Source organism: Balaenoptera acutorostrata, chromosome 7, assembly GCF_949987535.1.
Source record: "Balaenoptera acutorostrata chromosome 7, mBalAcu1.1, whole genome shotgun sequence".
Lineage (NCBI taxonomy): Eukaryota > Metazoa > Chordata > Mammalia > Artiodactyla > Balaenopteridae > Balaenoptera > Balaenoptera acutorostrata.
In genome coordinates, this window is record NC_080070.1 from 4,840,597 (window position 1) to 4,863,147 (window position 22,551).

The 22,551-nt window shown below is 38.8% G+C and overlaps 1 protein-coding gene across 4 annotated transcripts in view; it reads right to left on the reverse strand.

Moving 5' to 3' along the window:
• Positions 1-22,551, reverse strand: part of ACTR3B (actin related protein 3B) — a 62,992-nt gene that overhangs the window by 39,361 nt on the left and 1,080 nt on the right. For 3 of the 4 annotated variants that reach the window (XM_007165447.3, XM_007165446.3, XM_057549964.1), the window contains exon 2: positions 7,397-7,452. The exons of the other annotated variant lie outside the window; for it this stretch is intronic. In XM_007165447.3, the coding sequence (XP_007165509.1) occupies positions 7,397-7,452 (56 nt within the window). The remainder of the gene's footprint in view (positions 1-7,396; positions 7,453-22,551) is intronic. 4 annotated transcript variants of the gene reach the window in all.

Below are 22,551 nucleotides of genomic sequence, written 5' to 3' on the forward strand. Positions count from 1 at the left end.
AAATGATGGGAGAAATTACTTGCAAACCACATATCTGACAAACGACTCATATCTAGTATATACAAAGAACCCTGAAAACTTAACAGTAAAAATACAAGCAACACTATTAAAAAATGAGCAAAAGACATGAAGAGACATTTCAAAGAAGATATTCAGATAGCAAATAAGCACATGAAAAGATGTTTGCCATCACTGGCCATGAGGTAAATGAAAATAAGGAGGAGAATGAGACATCACTGCACACTTACTGGAACAGATAAAGTAAACCAGTGACAATGGCAAACGCTGTCAAGGTGAAGCTGGCTCTCTCATACATAGCTGGTGGGAGTGCAAAGTGACTCAGCCGCTGTGGAAAGCACTCTGGTAGCTACTGAAAAACACTAAACGCAAACTTGCCATATAACTTGCGCTATACATAGGATTTGTCCAGAGAAATGAAAAGTTATGTCCACACAAAGACCTATACACAATTGTTCACAGCAGCTATATTTGTAATAGCTAAAAACTGGAAATAACCGAGATGCCCCTCAAAAGAAGAATCTTTAAACATCTGTGGTACACATCCACACACTGGAATAATACCACTCAGCAATAAAAAGGGACAATCTACTGATACATGCAACAACCTGGATGGAGCCCAAGGGCTTTACGCCAAATGAGCAAGCTAATCTCAGAAGGACACATATACTGTATCACTCCATCTCTTATAACATCCTCTAAACAGCAAAATTATGGAGACGGAAACAGATTAGTGGTGGTCAGTGGGCAAGGACGGTGGAGGGGAGGGGTATACGTGTAATTATAAAGAAATAACATGGGAAATAACACATGTAATTATAAAGTAATAATATGTGTAATTATAAAGAAATAATACATCTTTGTGGTGATGAAATAGTTCTATATCGTGACTGCAGTGGTGGTTACAGGCATCTACACATGGGATAAAATGACAGAGAACTGCACTTACACTGTTCCAACGTCAAACTCCTGGTTTTGATATTGTACTATGATTATGTAAGATGTAACCTTTGGCGGAAACAGGAAAAAGGGTACACAGAACCTCTCTAAACTCTCTTTACAACTTCCTGTGACTCTATATTTCAAAATAAAATATTTTAAACACAAATAAAATATAGTTGTAAGGTATGTATGAGCTTGTAAATTATTTAAACAAATTAAAAAATAAAGCACCTCAGTTAGCTATAATGATGAATCAAAACTAACAAGATTAAACTTAATAAAGAACAATGTAAAAGTTCTGCAGATCAAAAAAAAAATGTATGGGTATAGAATGTGTATAACCAGAAGACATAAGCTATTCTCCAAGTGCTAAAAAGTCATTGGAAGGCAATCTAAGGAAAATTATCAGGGAGAGTATTATCTAAGGAAGAATACACCTAAAGATTTAGATAAAAATTCTATATCTCAAGAACACTTGCTACAGCAGTTGACAGACAACAGTAATTATTTTTTAACATTTATTTATTTATTTGTTTGTTTATTTGTTTGGCTGTGCCAGGTCTCAGTTGCGGCACGCAGCATCTTTGTTGCTGCATGTGGGATCTTCGTTGTGGCATGCGGGATCTTTAGATGCGGCATGCGGGATCTTTTAGTTGCAGCATGTGGGAACTTTAGCTGCAGCATGCAAACTCATAGTTGCAGCATGTGGGATCTAGTTCCCTGACCAAGGATCAAACCCGGGCCCCCTGCATTGGGAGAGCAGAGCCTTAGCCACTGGACCACTAGGGAAATCCTGACAACAGTAATTTTTAAAATAAAAATATCCAGTATATTTCTCAAAAGAACGTCAAACATTTTACTAAACCTTCAAACAATAATTCCTAACTTATATAAACTATTCCAAAGAACAGAAAAGAAAGCTAACAACCTCATTTCATAAAGCCAGTATAATTTTGATGTACGAACCAAACAAAACTAGTACAAAAAAATTATAGACTAATCTCACTTTTGAACATAGATAAAAAAATCCCAAATAAATATTTGCAAATACAATTCAGCATGTACTTGATATTTCATAACCAAGTAGGGTTTATCTCAAGAATAAAATAAAAGACCATTCAACATTCGAAAAATATATCAATTAATTCATATTAGGAGCCTAAATGTCAAAACCACATAATCATCTCAAGAGATACACAAAAAGCCTTAAATGTCAACATCTATTCATAATTTTAAAAAAAATTTTAAAAAACCTCTTAGTAAACTAGGGATACAAGGGCACTGTATTAACCTGAAAAAGCATTTCCACAAAAACCTACAACAATCACTAGTAAAACAGTAAAATCATTCTTTTTAAAATCAGAAAGACAAAAGCACTGGCTATCCCCAGTTCTAGTCACTGATAGAAGCTCTAGCCAGTGCAGCCAGATCAAGAAAAAAAATATGAAGTACTGGGGTTGGAAGAGACAAAATAACCATTATTTGCAGTTAATACAATAGCTTACATAGACAACTTAAGAGAACCTGCAAGCTATTCGAACAAATAAGACAGGGCAGCAGGATTGTTGGATTCAAAAACAACTTTAAAAATTCAGCAGCATTCCTACTATGGTGGCAACAATTAGAAAATTTAATTTAAAAAAAAATTCACAACAGCAAAAAAACATAAAGGTACCTAAAAATAAATATGGCAAAAGGTATGTATGAGCTTTTTAAAGAATACTGAAAAATATTACTGAAAAACACAAGAGACATGAATAAACAATAAAACATACATACCATATTCCTGGATAGGAAAATTCAATTCATAAAGATATCAAATTTTTAAAAATATTTATTTATTTAGGCTGCGCCGTGTCTTCGTTGCGGCATGCAGGATCTTTGTTGCGGCATGCAGGATCTTTAGTTGCTGCATGCATGCGGGATCTAGTTCCCCGACCAGGGATCGAACTCGGGCACCCTACATTGGGAGAGTGGAGTCTTACCCACTGGACCACCATGGAAGTCCCAAGATATCAAGTTTTTCCCAAATTAATCTACAAATTCAATGTGTCTCTAATCAAAATCCCATCATAATTTTTCATTGACCTTAAACTGATTCTAAAATTTATGATAAAGAGTAAGGGCCTAAGAATAGCCAAGGCTACTCTGAGAAAGAAAAAGGAGGAGGAACCAGACCCACCGGATATAAAGAGACATGCCAAAGTAATAGTATTTAATACAGTATGAATTTGCAACAGAAAAACACCATAAATATTCCCAACCATACACAGTGCCTCAATATGACTGAAGAGGCACCCTCCGATAAGTGGTGCTGGGGCAACTGGCCTTCCATTTGGAAAACAATTAAATTAACTCTCTCTCCCACACCATAAAAAAAAAATTTTTTTTCTTAGAAGAAAATACAGACAGTCTTTATGACTTTAGACTATAAATGCATTTTTTAATAGAAACAAATTATAAAAAAGGTAAGACTGAAAAACTGAACTACATGAAACTTTTAAACTTCTGGGATTAAAAAATAATTTTAAAGACATCTTAAAATAGGAGAAGAGGGACTTCCCTGGTGGCGCAGTTGTTAAGAATGCCCCTGCCAATGCAGGGGACACGGGTTTGAGCCCTTGTCCAGGAAGATCCCACATGCCGCGGAAGAGCTAAGCCCATGCGTCACAACTACTGAGCCAGCGTTCTACAGCCCACAAGACACAACTACCGAGCCCACGTGCCACAACTACTGAAGCCTGCACACCTAGAGCCTGTGCTCCACAACAAGAGAAGCCACCACAATGAGAAGCCCACGCACCGCAACCAAGAGTAGCCTCCGCTCGCTGCAACTAGAGAAAGCCCACGTGCAGCAACGAAGACCCAACACAGCCAAAAAATTAATTAATTAATTATAAATAAATAAATAAAATAGAAGAGGATATTTATAAGACATTAGTATTCAAAGTATACACAGAGTTTCTGTAACTCCATAAAAAAGACCAAAAAATGCAACAGAAAAATGGGCAAATACACAATGAAAGGTGCTCAACCTTCCTAGTAATCAGAGAAATGCAGACTTATAAAATGAGACATCATTTTACGTTCATTAGACTGGCAAAAATTTAAGTCAAATAAGATCAACTGTCGTCAAGGATGTGCAGAATCAGAAACTCCCATCCACTGCTGATGGGCATTTAAATCAGTACAGGCGCTCGGAAAAGCCGTCTGGCAATACCTGACAAGGCTGAAGAGGTGCATACCTAAGTGATGAAACAACCCCGTTTCTCATATTTTCTCTTGGGAAACTAGCACATGTGGATAAGAAGATACTTACTGTATCATTTTGTACAACAGAGAAAAAACTGGAAAATGCCCAAATGTAGATTCACGTATTCGATTTCTGATCTAGATCTGTATATAGCAACACTGATACATCTTAAAAACAAAATATTGAGGGTTTAAAAAAAACAGTGCAGAAAGTTATTTACAGTATAATTATCATTTTGGAAATGTTTAAATTCACAAAATACTACATACTGTCATTGTATCCTGTATCTGTAACATAAGGATGAAGTGTGGACTGAATACAGCTAATGTCCAGCAAAGGAGGGAGAGCGGGGAAGGACTGGAGGAGAGAAAAGGGGGCTGGCACTCACACGGATGTATGTCTGTATTACGTATTTACAAGATGCAATTGTGTTAACATTCGTTCATTCCGGGTGGTAGGTAAATGGGTCTTTGTTATATTATCTTTCTTTCTGTCTTTCTTTTTTTTTCCAAAATAAAGATTTAAAAGACATTCAGAAACAAAAGCATCTCTGGGCTCAATCCCTGTCTCCAGTCTAGACCTTTCCCCAGAGCATCAAACCTTTTACCCAGTTGCCTACAGGACGTTTACACCTGAACTCTTCGAACACCAACTGTCTACAATGTACTTACTTTCTCCTGACCCCTCCCACATCCTCTTTCTATGGATGTGATCACCACACACACACTCCTCTGCCTGAAACTTTTCAATGACTCTCAACATTCTCCAACAACTTAAAGGAAAAAAAAAATAGAGAAAACCTTTCTTCAAACAATCAAGCAAATTCTGCACAGAAGCTCAAATAAATAAGATACAGGCAGGACTGCCCTGGTCGACCAGGACAGGGCTCAGCGACTCTCTAGTCTGGGACGAGGCCCCTGAGGGAGCCTGGGAAACAAGGTGAAGGTTCCCCGTTTGCAAAATAAAACGACAATTCCTTAAGATACAAGTGCTGGCCCTTCTCCACGTTCCCAGCCCGCTCTCCCGCCACCCTCTGCCTGGGGGGTGCCTCCCCCTCTGTGCCCACCAGAACCAGAAAGGCCCTGTTCCGGCACTCTCCACACAGCCACACACGTACAGACAAGCTCCCTTCTCTCTTTGGAAGCGAGGCCACTTTGCATCTTGAACTTCACCTTGTGAACAGAGCCTCTATAACCACAAACAGGGTTCGGTTGCCAGGACTGAGAGGGCAACAGGCCTGCTGCCCAAGGTACCCGAGGCCCTCTGTCCACCTGTCCCAACGCACTCCCTTCTGCCCCCCGTGGCTTCTCTAACTCTTGCAACAAATTCAGCTAAGGGTATAGCTCTTCCTTTACTCCTGCCTCCTTGACCTTTTTCTTTCTAGCTTCTCCCACGGCTGTTCTCAGCACCAGTGTGAGAGTTGCCACGCCTGCTGACAGTGAATGGAATCCTGCTAATAGCTGACTTCAATCCCCTCTCTGTTAATGATGACAGGTGAAGTGGGGCGGCCAACTGAAAGCTGCCGACAGTTGTATTAAAGCAAGAGGTGCAAGGTTATCCTCTTAGAGCTGCTGCACTTCACAAGGTTAAAACTAATCTGCTTTGAAAAATCGGAAAGTCCAATTCCAATTCACCAGTTCAGCATGGAATGATCCAGTTCTTTGGCATTCACAATATAAAATTCACAAAAGACTGATCTAGCCTACAGAATGTCAATTGTTAGGGACTGAATTGTGTCCCCTCAAAATTCCTATGTTGAAGCCCTAACCCCCAATGTGACTGTATTTGGAGATGGGACCTCTCAGGTTAAACGAGGTCATAAGGGTAGAGCCTCAGTTCCACAGGACTGGTGTCCTTATAAGAAGAGGAAGAGATACCAGAGGTCTCTCTCTCAGCCATGCACACACACACAAAAAGGCCATGTGAGGACACAGTGAGAAGTCACCATCCACAAGCCAAGGAGAGAGGCCTCGCCAGAAACCAATCCTGATGGCACCTTGATCTTGGACTTCAAGCTTCTACTCTGTGATAAAATTAATTTCTGTTGGTTAAGACATCCAGTCTACGGTATTTCGTTACGGCAGCCCTAGCAAACTAGTACAACAAATCATGAATTTAAAATGAGGACCAGCAGACCAATCATGCCTATTGTCGAGGACACCCCATCATAGTAACCAAGCATTTAGACCCAGAAAATCAAGTTCATGATCAGTTATCCAGCAAGCAAGGACCTGGAATGAGGTGAATTAACTGTTCTCAAGGAATGTGCCCTTTCTAGCGATGTGAATACCCATATCCACCAAAAAGGCTTTAGTCTCCCTTGGACAAACACTAGTAACTAAGCTCCCTCCCCACTGCTCCGCCAGGCTGCTCACGCTCCACAGTGGTCAGAACCTGTTTATCCAAAGTCCCTGAGCCCCTAACAGCTTACAATTTCTCAGATCATGACATATCTTACAAGGGCTACATTTAGGAGGCAGAACTTCACTTCACTCTTGACTGATGTACCTGCCTCTTTGGTAAACGGTCTCCAAAAAATAACCCAGAAGTTAAACAGTTTCAGAGAAGAATTCTACCCTGTGGACAACCAACCTGACCTTGGGGTCTCCTGTGAATAAAGAGTGGGCAGGATGCACTCTGGCCAAAATGTGGGCGTTTCTTCCCTTATTATGCTCTACTGACTAACATTTAAACAAAGACAGAACACTTCAGAACATAATAAAACAGGCCTCTCCTTTCAAAAAAAAAAAAAAACTTTCAATAAAGTGAATAGTGTAATACAATAGATAGTCCACCAAAGTGCTAAGTTAATAAATCTGTACTTACTTAAAATTACAAATTAACCTTAAGGAACCACATATACTTCTTGTAAGCAGCTCAGACATGTATGACTGAATGAAGGCCTCTGCCAACTACCCAAGCTGAAACTCCAATGACTGTGACAAAGGACTGTATCAGAAGAGAATCAAAGGACTAGAAAGTTGGGGGGGTTTATGTGACAGCTACGGCCGATAGCAATACTCAGCAGCCAGATGCCAACATAAATAACTCCCCAGTAACCAGAACAATCATCTAAAAGAAGACGGCAAGTAAATTCATGTACCTTGAAAAACAGAATTAGAATGTTTAGAACAATTATAAGAAACACAATCCTTTATAAACCGAGGGTGGAGCTTTACTTACATGAAGGAATAATGAACTGTGGCTCAGTGTTGCCTGCGTAGCCAAGCTTGGTATACCTAAAAGCACAAAGTCATCAACACATGTTTAGATAATAATACTCTCCTCTATATCCCATTAATGTCTTTTATTACAAGCTCTCCAAGTCCTAAAATATCAAGACTGAAAATATGCCCGTGAAATTAAAGAAAAAAAAAAAAAAACCTCATGATGACTAAGAATCAAATGTTAATTTCAGATAAGCAAGCAGTTACAAAAACATAAAATATTATGCCTGTTTCTACTGGAAAAATTCATATATTAACACATGAATTACATTTGTGTATCCCTAATAATTTTAAGGTGCTTTTATATTCTTTTAATCTTTACAAAAATCCTACAAAGGAAGTAAATATTATCCCTGTTTTGCAGATGAGAAAACTGAGGCACTGAGAAGTTAATTAAGCTGCCCAAAGCCAAACAGCTAGTGAACAGAAAAAGAACCCAAATCTAAATATGCAGGCTCTAATTCCAGAGCTGCCTCTCAAAAAAATGTACTTACTTCCCAAACTTCATGAACTTTTGGGGGGGTTAGGGAATCCCATAATTTTCTTAAAGTGTCACGGCACAGGGCTAGAAGAGCTACTGCCAGGTCCTGAGAGTATCCAACAGAAGCAGCTCTCTATCATCTCATTTCAGAACGAGCCCATCTTCTGTCAAGATACTCTTTATGATGGATTCCAAAAGTCTTAACTAAAATGAATGCCAAAATACTACCATCTGTTCCAAAAGCATTTGCTTATCTCCTAAATAAAAAAAAGTGGGGCGGGGACCACCCCCCGGAACCATCTGCTGGAAATGTGACCCTGGAAAGACTCCTGAGTGCCACCTTCTCAGCAGGCCCTCTGTACCAAGCGGTCAGGTCGAGGCGAGGAGCCATCATTCTGCAGTAATGTTCCCAAGGAATAAAAACACTTCCGAGCAGTGCTGAAAGCAACTTTATTAATTCATGCTATTTTACAAATTATTTCAAGATGCTTGATACTAAATTTTTCAGTGTGATTAATACATTCCAAGTTCTAATAAATTGATTTTATGATTTTTAAGTGTATTTTAACCATACGCTAATTTTACTATTTTTGAACACACATTAAATAAATAAGGTTTAGGGAGACAAAAAAAGCAAGTCGGGTCCACTTAAATCATGCCTTACTGCTCAGTCTCCGAGGAACTAATAAGGTCTTGGTGTCACAAGAGTTTGGGCAAGGCCAGGCCCTGAGACCCGTCAGGCCCAACAAGCAGTTTATAAAAGGCAAGACCCATCTGAGGGCACTCCCAAGTTCTACCCAAGTACACAAACCAAGTGGACCCACAAGTCCTCGACTCCAGGGCTCGCCAGACCCAAAAGGAGAGTCGAAGCCAACCCAGAGCCCAGGGAAGGCAATATATACTGAACTTTAAGAATTCCGGATCATCTTCAACTGAACCATTTTTCTGGAAGTAAATCCCAAATAACAAATATAAACAAAGTGAATGACTGACCCAAGGCTAAAGAAGTCCAGAGAAGCTAACAAGCAGGCCAGAAATCCCTAGAATCACTGCACTGTACCTAAGTCAGTGCTTTTAACAGGGGCCACATTGCTCACCAGCCACACCACCACCTCGTACTTCAAGAAACCCGCCCTCCCACACTGTTAGATTATCAATTGCAGGATGACCAGAACAGGGTCCTTCTTCTTGATTTTATCTCCACCCTGGCACAGTCCTGGCTGCGGCAGACACTCCATAAGCATCTGCTGAATGAGTTCTTACCAGGTGTAAGAAAAGGCAATCACTGGCAAACTGCTGGGGAAGGAACCAGTGTTTGAAAGGGGGGGATGCTGACAGTCAGAAAAACCATTTGATGGGACAAGAAAAGACCAGAGACATTGTCTGATACAATCTCTCACACTTGGTTTTGTGTAATAGGGTTATTTCAAAAAAAAGAAAGAAAAAAACCTGAAACAAATATGAATACCACTGACCCTCTGAACAACACACGTTTGAACTGCACAGGCCCACTTATGTGTGGATTTTTTTTCAATAAATATACAAAAATAAATGTGTAGAAGATCGTGTGCAAGACTTACACTGAACTGGATAGCCTATCCTTACACAGGCAAAAGGTTAAGTGATATTTAATATAAAATTAATAATGAATCAACTATATACTTCAATAAACAATAAAATGAAAAAATAAAATAAATAAAATTAATAATGTGTTCGTTTTCTTACTTTGCTTTCAAAGAGTTACATTACAGTATGCCTCTCTCTCTCTCTCTCTCTCTCCAGTAATTGGAGAACCTGCAGACCAGTCTATCATCACAGGTAAGTGGTGGTGTTTAAAATGCAACAATGTTTCCAATACTGTATTATGAATATGACTGTAATACTGTTTGCCATAAAAATTCTATAACAATTCATCCATCACTGTATAGGCTGGGCTACCGAGAAGCAGATGTATCAATTACACTAGGTTTCCATCATACTGCTGCCTCTTCGTTATTAATGTTTGAAATGCATTGTAAATAAATATGAGTTCCTTTTTCACATTTTCTTTTCATTCTTGATGTCTAGTGTTAGTAACACATATAACATCTACAGTGTTTTGTATAATACTGATGTAGGTACTGACAGATGATTCATCTTGTAAACAGATGATGTAAACTTACGGTACCAATAAATACAGTACAGCGCTGTAAATGTATTTTCTCTTATGATTTTCTTAACAACATTTTCTTTTCTCTAACTTACTTTAAGAATATAGTATATAATACATACAACAAAATATGTGTTAATCGACTGTTTATGTTGTCAGTAAGGTCAACAGTAGGCTATTAGTCGTTGTCTTGAGAGAGTCAAACGTTATACACGAATTTTCAACTGTGGGGCGGGGGGGGGGGGGTCGGTGCCCCTAGCCCCACTGTTGATCAAGGGTCAACTGTATAGAAAAATTCTAACATTTATTAAAATTAGGCGCTAAGTATCATTCATGTCCGTTATATTACTTTTGGTATTTCTGAAAGGCAACAGAGCGTACTGTATTGGTTGTGACCATGCACTTTGGCACCAGACTGCCCGAGTTCAAATCCCAGCTCTGTTATTTGCCAAATGTGTAACTATCTGTACCTCAGTTTCTCCATCTGTTAAAAGGAGTATCATAATACAACCTACGCCCTAGGATTAGTGAGTTAATATATTAAAAAGATAAACAGAACGAGCACTACAACAGTGCTAGCTATATGTTTCAGTTATTTTTTACTATTATTTTTCTGTATGTTTGAAATATTTCCTAACTTAAATTTTTGGAAAAAATTTTTTAACTAATTAATGTATGTATGTATGTATGTATGTATGTATTTATTTACTTTTGGCTGAGTTGGGTCTTCATTGTTTCACACGGGCTTTCTCTAGCTGCGGCAAGCGGGGGCTACTCTTCGCTGCGGTACGCAGACTTCTCATTGTGGTGGCTTCTCTTGTCACGGAGCATGGGCTCTAGGCGCACGGGCTTCAGTAGTTGTGGCTCGCAGGCTCTAGAGTGCAGGCTCAGTAGTTGTGGCGCACGGGCTTAGTTGCTCGGCGGCATGTGGGATCTTCCCAGACCAGGGACCGAACCCATACCCCTTGCACTGGCAGGCGGATTCTTAACCACTGTGCCACCAGGGAAGTCCCTGAAAATTTTTTTAAAAAACAGGACGTTCTGTGCCCGAAATCATATTACTCAGTCTTTCTGCCATGCCCACTCTAAACACCACAAACTAATTTGTGAAGTGATGGAGATAAACTGCACTGGCAGTGAAACTAAAAGTACCAGGTGTCCTTCAACAACCATGGCTCAACTCCATCCCAAGTTCTGTGCCCTGAAATCATAAACAATGGCCCACAGCAGCAAAAGGTCAGGCTGCAGAAATGCATGGGGCCCTTTTCAGGCCCACAGCTCTAAAATTCAACTATATACTGATGATGCCACTACCACATGCCACTTGGCAACAGTTGCTAGAGTGTTCAGATTCTGAAGTCACCACGTTCTGAGACAGCACAGCCTTCACAGGAGGGAGGCTTTCTGTCACAGAATCACATGAGTACCTTGCAGCAGTAACATTTGGCAAACACTGATCTTCATAACTGAGGCAAACTAACATTAAACTATATTAATATTTGTAGGTACTAACAACTAACTATGAGGTTTTCCCTTCCTTTGCTAGCAAAACTGAAACCATTAAAACCACTGGCAAAAGCACAAATGACTCAGATCACTTTATGGTAATTTAATGTCTTTGAATCTTCCTGTGCTATTTTTTATATAGCACCAAATATACTTGAGGTTTTCTCACTTTGAATAATCACAACGTAAGGAACATGTAACAATATTTTTTAAGAGACATTCAAATTTTAAATTTTAACAAAATCTTCATCAATACAGGTTCATATAGAACTTCAACAAGACCCTATTAAACAGAACACTGTAAATATAACTAACAAGTGTTCCTCCTAAAATTCTCTCCTAGGAGGACAACCCAGTGCTAGATTGGCACACCCCATTAGCAGTGATCTTACAATGGTGCAACTATACAAAGAACACAACCAAAAAGAAATCAACAAGTAAAACACAACTCTTAAATAGGTAAAGTGTTCAAGACACCATTTATGCAAACAAAGAAACATTCCAACCAGTTTACTAGCTAGAAATTATATAGCAGGCATATATGAGGACACTGAGAGAGAGAGAGAGAGGAGGGGAAACACGGCCCTTGTCCTCAAAATGTTCCCCCAAATGCTCACCTGTTAGACTCACAAACACAGAAAACAAACTTATGATGACCAAAGGGGAAAGAGGGGGGAGGGAGAAATTAGGAGTTTGAGATTAGCAGATACAAACTACTATATATAAAACAGATAAACAACAAGGTCCTACTGTATAGCACAGAGAACTATATTCAATATCTTGTAATAATCTATAATGAAAAAGAATATATACATGTATAACCGAATCACTTTGCCATACACCAGAAACTAACACAACATTGTAAATCAACTATACTTCAATTTAAAAAAAAGAAAAATGTAATGTAAAAATAAATAAATGAAAGCCGTACAATAAATGATGTGAATTATACTTTTTTTTAAATGGTCACCTGTTAGAAACATGATTTCAGATTGAGTTTTTCACGGTAGCATGGCCCACACTATCTGGCAGGTGAGTTTAAGATCATCTGGGTAGGCATCTAGAAAGAATGTACCAAGCCTGACTGATTAGATCACCTGGGAAGCTTCTGAAAATACACATTCCCAGGGCCTGTCCCAGAATCACAGAGAAGGAGCCTGGGCTTCCATATTTTAAACATCCCCTGCCCCTCCCCTGCCATGGTTCTGATGATCAACCAGCCCAGGAATCACTGACTAAACTATACCACATGCAATCATCTGTGAATTTTTATGTAACGCAAGCTCCCCATCCTCACGCTCACGTTCTAACAAAACCATCTACACCTACCACATTATCAAATAAAATGTACCTATAATGTTGAAGTTTAATACTGGCTAGAGGCTTCCCTGGTGGCGCAGTGGTTGAGAATCTGCCTGCTAATGCAGGGGACACGGGTTCGAGCCCTGGTCTGGGAAGATCCCACATGCCACGGAGCAGCTGGGCCCGTGAGCCACAACTACTGAGCCTGCGCGTCTGGAGCCTGTGCCCCGCAACGGGAGGGGCCGCGATAGTGAAAGGCCCGCGCACCGCGATGAAGAGCGGTCCCCGCACCGCGATGAAGAGTGGCCCCCACTTGCCGCAACTAGAGAAAGCCCTCGCACGAACCGAAGACCCAACACAGCCAAAAATAAATAAATAAATAAATAAAGTAGCTATACAATTAAAAAGAAAAAAAAAAAAGAAAAAAAAAAAAAAATACTGGCTAGAGGCTCAGAAGAAACGACTCAGATGTACCAAGTCTGTCTTATTTAGAATACTGTGTGTTTAAGTATTCTATGGAAAAAAAAAAATGTAGGAAATGCTTTTCAATGCAAACTATTTATGTAATTAAGGTGTGATGAAAAAAATCTAGTAGTGGGAAAAAAAAAAAAGGCTCAAAACAGAAATAGTTAATCCTTAGGAAGAGATAATAGGGGGGAAAAAAATCTCTCAAACCAAAAGACAGTGAAAAACTAGAAGCATTCCTATTGAAGACAGAATGAAGCAAAGGAGACCCACCACCATAACTCTCATTTAACATTGTTTTGGAAGAACCAGATAATACAAACCACAAAGAACTAAATAAAAGGAATAGTACTGGGAAAGAGGAGGCAAAATTTATTTGTAAATCATAATTACAGACCTGCAATATCAAAGGAAATTAAGTGAAAAACTAAAAGCAATAGTGAATTCAGCAAGATGGCCAGTTACTCAATGAAGAGACAAAAATCAGCAACTTTCCTACCAGTAACAAGTGAGACTATACACTGGATGAAAAGATCCCATTCACAATGGCAACAACACAGAAAAATATTACCCTTGAGAATAAACCATATGATGTGAGGAACTCTCCATATACAAGGAGACAAACAGAGACACACGTTATTCATACAGGATGAGTCAAGAGTTTTAAAAGAAACATCACATATCACTAAATTCACCTATAAATTTAATGCAAAACCATTCAAAATCTGGGCCAATACTGAAGAAGGTGGTAGTAAATTATACATGGGTGTTATTAAAAGGCTGAAGTGTCATTATAAAGAGAAGTTTCATATTACCTATCAACACTGTAAATGCATATACCATATTATCCAAATAGTTTTAAATGCATACACCCTACTGCCCAAATAGCACATTTCTAGGTATTTACCCCCACAGAAGCACTTTTACACGTATGAAAAGATATGCACAAAAAATGTTCTCTACAGCATTATAGCAGCAAAACAACGAAAAAACTGGAAACACTCAAATGCCATAAATAGAGAATAAATTAAATAAACTACATTGCAATCATTCAATAAAATGCTACACAACCAACAAAAATGAAGCAGACTTATGTTACTGGCCATATATAGATATAATTTGAAAACAGTTGTGCTAAAAAACCAATGGGTCAACAATGAAATCAAAGTGGAAATTACAAGATACCTTGAGACAAATGCCAGTAAAAACACAATACTACACAATCTATGGGATGCAGCAAAAGCGGTTCTCAGAGGGAAGTTCATAGTAAAAATAGTTGCAAAACAGTGTATTTTCATACTGTGAGGGAGTTAATGGGGCCCACAGTGCTGGGTTCAAAGCGCAGCACTAGCTCTGTGACTTTAATCCCTCCTACTTTAGTTGCTTCATTGGTACAAGGTGAGTAATAACAATCCCTACTTCAATGTTAAACATTACCATTTCTGGAAAATATCTCCTAATTCAAAAAGTAAAAGGATCTCACAGTCAATAATTTTATTTTACTACTGAATGTTATTTGATGTATAGTCATGATCTGTATTTCTTCCATGAATTATCCTTGATAATTTTTCTACTAGACTTTTGGATCTTATCAATTTGTGTAAACTCTTACACACTGAGGATATTAATGCTTGCTCATATATATTACTATTTTTTCTGAGTTTGTTGTTTACCTTCAGTTATACATTTTCTGAAATATAATTGTTTAAACAATTTAGGTGATCAAATCTACGTTATTTTCCTGAATAATTTCCTTTGCAGTTTCTACCTGAAAAGTCTCTCCCTACACTAAAATTTTGTATTGTTTCTCTTCCAGTTCTGTGTATATCTAATATACCTGATACATGAAGAGACACATCAATCAGATTTTCCCAAACATGTGTACATAAGGAATTAAGATCAACAACTTTTACATTAAAAGGCTTTGGTTTTTTGTTTATTTGAACACCATCTTCCCAAAGGACAGCCAGCATGGTGGGGGCAAGCATCATTCTCAAAAATACATAAACTAAGCTTACAGACTGCCAGCCATATTCTCAAACTCAGTGCCACCTTCCACACATCCCCTGACCTGAGACCTTTTCTCATACGGAAATCAGGACAGACAGAAGATATGGAAACAGATCAATAGCTGCATACAGCAAGGCCAAGAGTTAGGACTCTGCCTGTTAACCAAATATGTTCTCATAGTTCAAACTTCCAAACACTCTAAAAAGGTACCTATAAAAAGTCTCACTCTCACTCCTACACCCATCTACCCCATTTCGCCTTCCATCCTATTCTCATGTATCCTCCAATGTCTTTCTGTAAATAAAGCATATCCTTATTTGCCCCAAACATTTTAAAAGGTCCTTGTGCAAAACTTCTTTCGCTCCACTTGTTAAAGGCCCCTCTGCCCACAGCAGTAACTGCCTGCAGTGAGAAGGATTAATCTGACTGCCGTCAACTCAACACACTTATATATATCCCGCCTACAACCATGTGTCTAGAGCAGAAGGTGACAATGTAAGCTCGATTAATTTATGTGTGAAAGTGGAAATGTCACATTTTAAAACAGTGTTTTTGAAACTGTATCCTGCAGGGAGGTTTTTTTGACTGAGACCTCTTATAAGGTCCAGTCTCAAACGCCCAACTTCACCCAGAATAGCTCTACCCCCTCCTAAGATGTTCTCAGTTTTTAAAAAAGTGACTACACTGACTCAGAATATGACTTTGATAAAACTAAAATTGCTCCCAGATCCTAATGATAGAGTTCTAAATAATATACACTCCCCACACTGTACACTGTATACTGACATATGATCAAATTCTTCAAACGTTTCTTGGGTTGTCTGTCATACAGAAAAGGGTAGTCTCTGTTTATAGGACACAGTTAAACATGTAAGTTCAAATTTATTAATTATTTTATCTAAATCCAATATCCTTTTTTTTCTTTTTCTCTATTTGATCTGTAAATTTTACATTACCCTATATACCTGTCCATTTCTTCTTCTACAGCAGCATTCTTTACCCTATGGCTAGTAAATATGATGATGTGTGGCCTCTTTGTGGGTTTGGCGCATTATCAAGTGAACTCTGACTTCCAGGGTGAAACGGTGGACTAAACGTGATCTAATTTCACTCTGTCCCGAAGCCCCACTAAAACCAAAGCAAAATGATTTTTTGAAGATATATAAACCACAACAATAGGGAGAAAAGAAGAGGAGGTAACAGCAAAATTCTGGCCCTGGATAGCAGAGGATCAGTAGTAAGTGGCTTTGGAGGTGTACAAAATCCAGCAGTGGGCAAAGCTGAGAACCAGCCCAACACACCCCGGACCCTGAAAAGCCCCGGAATGGGTGGCTGCACAGGCACCTGTGGAACCAGGACTGAAGGGTCCAAAACACGAAGCTGAGGTGATACTGCCCCCTCCCGCCCCACACCTCGGGGTGACCACCCTTCCCTGACCCCCGCGTTCCCGCAAGCTGACTCTGGAGAGTGTAAAGCCAAGGGCCTTCGGACTCCGAAGTCACCTGGCCTGGGCGAGTCCGGGAACCATTCTGAAAAGAAAGGGGTTACCTGACTGAATACAGAAAAAAGCTGATGGCTCAGAGGCCCTCTCCCACGCCCTTCTCCGCCCCCAACTCAGCTCTCACAACACAAGCACTCAGACCCCACCCTCCAAGCAGATGATCAGAAGTATATCCTCTGGGGAAAATGACCAGCTCAAGAGCAAAGAGCCAAAGACCATAAGACCAGGAGATTTCCCAACAAACAACCCACCTATATCACCCCTGGTGAAGTTCAAAATCAATAAGCCAAATCTACACATGCAGGCACTCAATAAGGCAGCAGTAACTTTCACAAAGCAAGAAAAAATAAACAAGAAACACACTAGTGATAGGAGCACTAAACACACCATTCTCAGTCAAAGAGTAAGTGAACAAAAAAACTGGAAGACCTAAATAACATCACCAATAAGATAGCTCATATAGATATACACTGAACTCTGAACATACCAATAGGGAATATTCCTCTTTCCAAGTACATACAGAACACTCACAAAACTGACCATATCTCAGACACAGTGAAGTCTAAAGAACAGGATATAAACAGCACTCTGACCATAATGTAATAAAACTAGAATGAAAAACAAAATCAAAAAACAAAAAGGCCTTTTTACCTGAAAATTTCAAAACATACTAGTAGAGAAATATTGAGTTAAGAGGGAAATACAAAAGAAAAATACAGAAATGTCTTGAAAATGATAATGAGAAACTACACCCAAATCCCTGTAGGTAAGGGATACATACAGTTAAAGACATAACAGCCAAAATTAAATACTTTTTCAATATAAAGGGAAAATTAAAATGAATTTAATATCCAACTCAAAAACAACAAAAAAAGGAAGGCAGAAGAAAGAAATAAAGATAAAAGTAGAAATAAGTCAAAAAACAGAAAAATAACAGAATAAGTCAACCCCAAGGCTTATCTTTTAAAAAAAAAGATCCACAAAATAGGCACATCATTAGGTAAGCCATGACGAAAAAAGGATGAAAACAAAATAAATGTGAGCAACAAAGGGAAAAGTAGCCATAAAAACAAAGATTTTTAAAAATCATGAGACTCCTACATACATAAATTTGAAAAATCTAGATGAAATAGAATTTTTCTTTAGACAAATACAACATACCAAAATTGACTCCACTCGAGGTGGGAAGTCTAACCAGCCTTAGAAAAAATGTAAAGAACAGCAGGACTCTCCTCTCAAGAAAGCACTAAGCTCAGACAGTTTCACTGGGGAATTCTACCATGACCTTAAAACTCGGATAATCCCCAAACTACTTAAACTATTCCAGAGCACAGAAAAAGAAAGAAAACTTCCTAATTTGTTTTATGAAGACAGTGTAACACTGATCCCGAAATCTGACAAAGAATGCACCAGAAAGCTAAACTATAACTCATACTAATACTGACATGAAAATCTAAATAAAATATTAACAGAATCTACCTACACATCAAAAAATAATGGAGCATGATCAAGTGGGGATTATTACGGAATGCAAGAGTGGTTCAGTATTAGGAAATCCACCATATTAACTGGCTAAGGAAGAAAACCACACATTCCATTTATTATAAAGAAATCATACAACATGCAACACTTATTCATGTTATAACATTCCAAAATATAGCAGTTGACAGATACTTTCTTAACATATTTGTATAACCTTCTTAACATGTATTTGTATACGTAAGTATGTATACACAAACAGCAGCCCAAAAGCCAGCATCTCACTTATTTTAGAAACACCAGAAACTATTCCACTAAAGTAAGGAACAAAAGGATAATGCCCACTAACTCCACTCCTATTTAACATTATTTGGAGGCAATGGCCACTGCAGTATGTCAAAATAAAGGAAAAAAAAAAAAAGGCAATTAGAGATCCTAAAAACGGAAAGGAAGAGGGAAAACAATCTCTATTTGCCAATGACAAAATTCTGTATCTGGAAAGCCCTAAAGATCAAGAGAAAAATTCATACAAACAATAAGAGCATTTTGTAAAGTAGCAGATTATAAAATTAACACAAATACAGTTTATGCTGAACACCTGCTTTCCTTCTGGAACTCTGGAATTCTGGTTTGTGCTAGGCAGGAGGTACCATGGCCAGCCCCCAATAAAAACTCTGGGCACTGAGTCTCTAACAAGCTTCCCCGGTAAACAATGTTTCACACGTGCATCACAACTGGCTGTGATTAAGCACATCTGCGTGACTCCACTGAGAAAGGATTCCGGATGCTTGCTCCTGGTTTCCTCCAGACTCTGCCCCATGTGCCTTTTTCCTTGGCTGTTCTTGCTTTTACCTTTTCACTATCATCCTGTGCTTGTTCCTAGCAAATCAACGAACCTGCGGGTGGTCTGTGGGACCCTCACCACACCTCAATCCATAAAGAGCTTCTAAAAATAAAGAAGCAAAAGACTAAAAACCCACAGAAAAACTGGCTAGAGAAATGAAGAGACAGAAAACAGAAACTCAAATGCCTCTTAACCATATGAAAAGATGCTCATCTTCCCACATAATAATGTAAGAAATTCAAATTAAAACTACAATAAGATATCATTTCCTACCTTCTAGATTGGTAAAAACAATTTTAATTTGGCAATTACTCTGCTGGTGAGTCTGTAAGAAGCCGTAGGAACTCTCACACGTTGCTGGTGAAGACACATGCTACTGAGTGGGATTTGACACTGTCTAGCAAAATTACACATGCACTTATCCTTTGACCCAGAAATCCCACTTCTGGAAACCTATCTCAGAGATGCTCCAGCAAAAAATGCAAAAAGACAAATGCACTGCACTGGCTACGTTGCAGTCTTTTGATAATAACAAAATGCTCAAAAAATGATGGGGACATGTCTAAAGAACTCCAGAAACAGCCCGAATGGGCTTCTGCTGGCCACATCCGGACAATTTAAGCATCAAAACAAATAATGGCAATAAGAAATAATAATCCATTGAATATAGTAAGAATGACATAAATAACTCTTTGAACAAGATAATAACCCATACAGACGATAAATAAATAAATGGGAGCCACAGAAAAGTGCATCCTTATAGTAAAATGTTAACTAATAAATGTAGAAAATACTGGAGTTTTAAAAATAAAACCACAATATTGCAACCATCACTGTAATAATCCATTAGAACAAGAATCACCACCAATGGATACTAAAACTAATGGGTGAAAGTTTAAGGAAGAACAGGGTATTTGCATAATCTCATAATATCTCTCCACAAATGACATTAGTTACAAAGGGGAAAACAGTAACCATCCAATGGAGAAATCTAGTCGGCACCACCGTATCCGAATAATCCAAATGAACGCCATCAACTATCTTCAGCCTCCTGATAGGACGAGTAAGTTCTGGGGAGCTAATGGGCAACACAGTGATTATAGTTCATAATACTGTTTTATACTTGAAAGTTGCCAAGACAAGTGGATCTTAAATATTCTCCCCCCCCCCCCAAAAAAAAAAAGGTAATTACGTGACTGGATGGAGGTGTTAGTATCGTAATGTGATAATCATTTTGCAATATATAAATGTACCAAATCAACACGTTGTAACCTTAAACTTATGCAATGTTGTGTGTCAAGTACATCTCAATAAAGCTGGAGGGGAAAAGCCTTCTGATGTGATGCACTGAGAAGCTTTGACATCACTTCTGTGGTACTCCTGACAAAAATATACACCCTGTATCTGTCATAAAGAAACACCAGACAAGCCTAAATTGAGGAACATTATCCATAACTGACTGTCAAAAATGTCGCTGTCCTGAAAGACAGAAAAAGGCTAAGGAACTGGTCCAGTGAAACGAGACTAAAAAGACATGATGACAGGCACACACAGTGTACGGTGCCGGATGAGGGCAGAGAGCTGAGCGTCCAGAGACATAATGGGACCATTCATGGATCCAAACTTAGTAGACAACGCTACTGCATAAACGTTAAATTTTCTGATTTTGATCACTGGTCTGTGACTATATGAGAGAAGGTCTTTGTTTTCATAAAGGATACACTGAAGAATCTTGGTATAAAACAGCATGACGTCTGCGACTTACAAACAGTTCAGAAAAATGATAATGTGTATAGTATATAGAGAACAATAAAGCAAATGTTAATAGTTGGTAAACTGGATGGAAAATATATAGCAGGTTTTTCGGTACTCTTTTTGCAGCTTTTCAGTATATCCGACATTTTTCAAAGTAAGTTTAAAAATATAAAAATCTTCAAAAATACGAAAAGTTCAGTTAAGAGAAGAAACACTAGGATTTGTGGGATATTCTCTGAACACTAAGCAGCCTAGTGATTCACTTAAGTAAATGAAGCTTCATCTCTGGAGCAGGCAGAGCCGTGGTCCAGATTATCGTGGCTCCCAGCTCACCTGTGCTCACTGAGCTGGTCTCAGGGCTCATCAGAGGAGGCCAGGCTCCCAGGATGAAATTTATTTGCAATTAAAAAATACTACTTAGTACACTGTCTACTCAGTCATTAATGTCCACTATGTACAATTCAGTGTGAATTTTTCTGTTAGAATTTAGTACTAGGAAAAGTTTTTTCACCTGAGAAACAGGTATTTCTCTTCTTTCCCGATGACAGGAATTACATAACTGATGGTGACCCTCTTATAATTTTTGTCAGACAGGAAGACTAAGGCCAAATGTGAGGCCGGCCGGCTGCACCACTGGTCTACAGTTTAGGGTGACGCCCCAGGCCCATTCTCTTCCTTGGTCCCAGTTATTTTTAATCTGCATTTTACCCCTTTTTATTGTATTTTGAGGTAAAAGTCAATCCAAAAACCACTTAGCTCTACAGGAAATGTAAGAGCTACTAACATGCTTAAATAAATTTAGGCTCTTCCAGGCTGCTCCACCTGGCCACACACTGGACACTGGAAATTTATAATTAACCACCGTTGTTTCCACAACAGAACATGTCCATGTGAAACCCACTGGGAAGATTCCCGGCCACTGTTTCTAAGTCCTGACACCAAAGCCTACGACAGCCTGAAGACAATAACATAACTGGGCCATAAAACAAAGATATTCTGAAGTTACATCTCCAAGTGAGATACCACCTACCTCAAAAGGTCAAAACTGAGCAGCACATTTTAGATATTTACAGCAAGAATGATGAGTAAGGTCCCCAGCTTACTATTAGTAGAGGTATGACAAACCCTGTGGGCACATTTTATTGCTTCTGCCAAGAAATGCTTTGTATTTCAATAGTTTTACAAGACCAAAACCACAAAAACAAAAAATCTCACGTGCAAATGTGAGAAGGAAAAATTCTTTTACCTGCTGCCTGCACTCTTGACACAAACAGACCTCAGGTGGGTGTGGGGTGAACACCAGTTCCTGGGAGGAGAGGTTGAATAAGGAAGCCAACGACTGGGTGGGGGCGTTAATATCAGTACTGGTTTGGCTTTGGGTTTTGGGTAGCAAACAACTTCTAAAATAAAGAGCCCCGGAACTTCTGGTACAATGTCTATTTCAAAAAGGAAAATTAGTACAAGCAAAGAGGCAGTTTTTTCCAGCCTGTAACCACTATCGGCGGCTTCAGCAGCAAAAGGAAAGAACGATCCGTAGGAGAAGGACTGAAGCAAATTAAAGAAGACACCCCTACAAGGTTGTCAAGGAAACTAAACCAAGTGCATTTCTCTACAGAAAA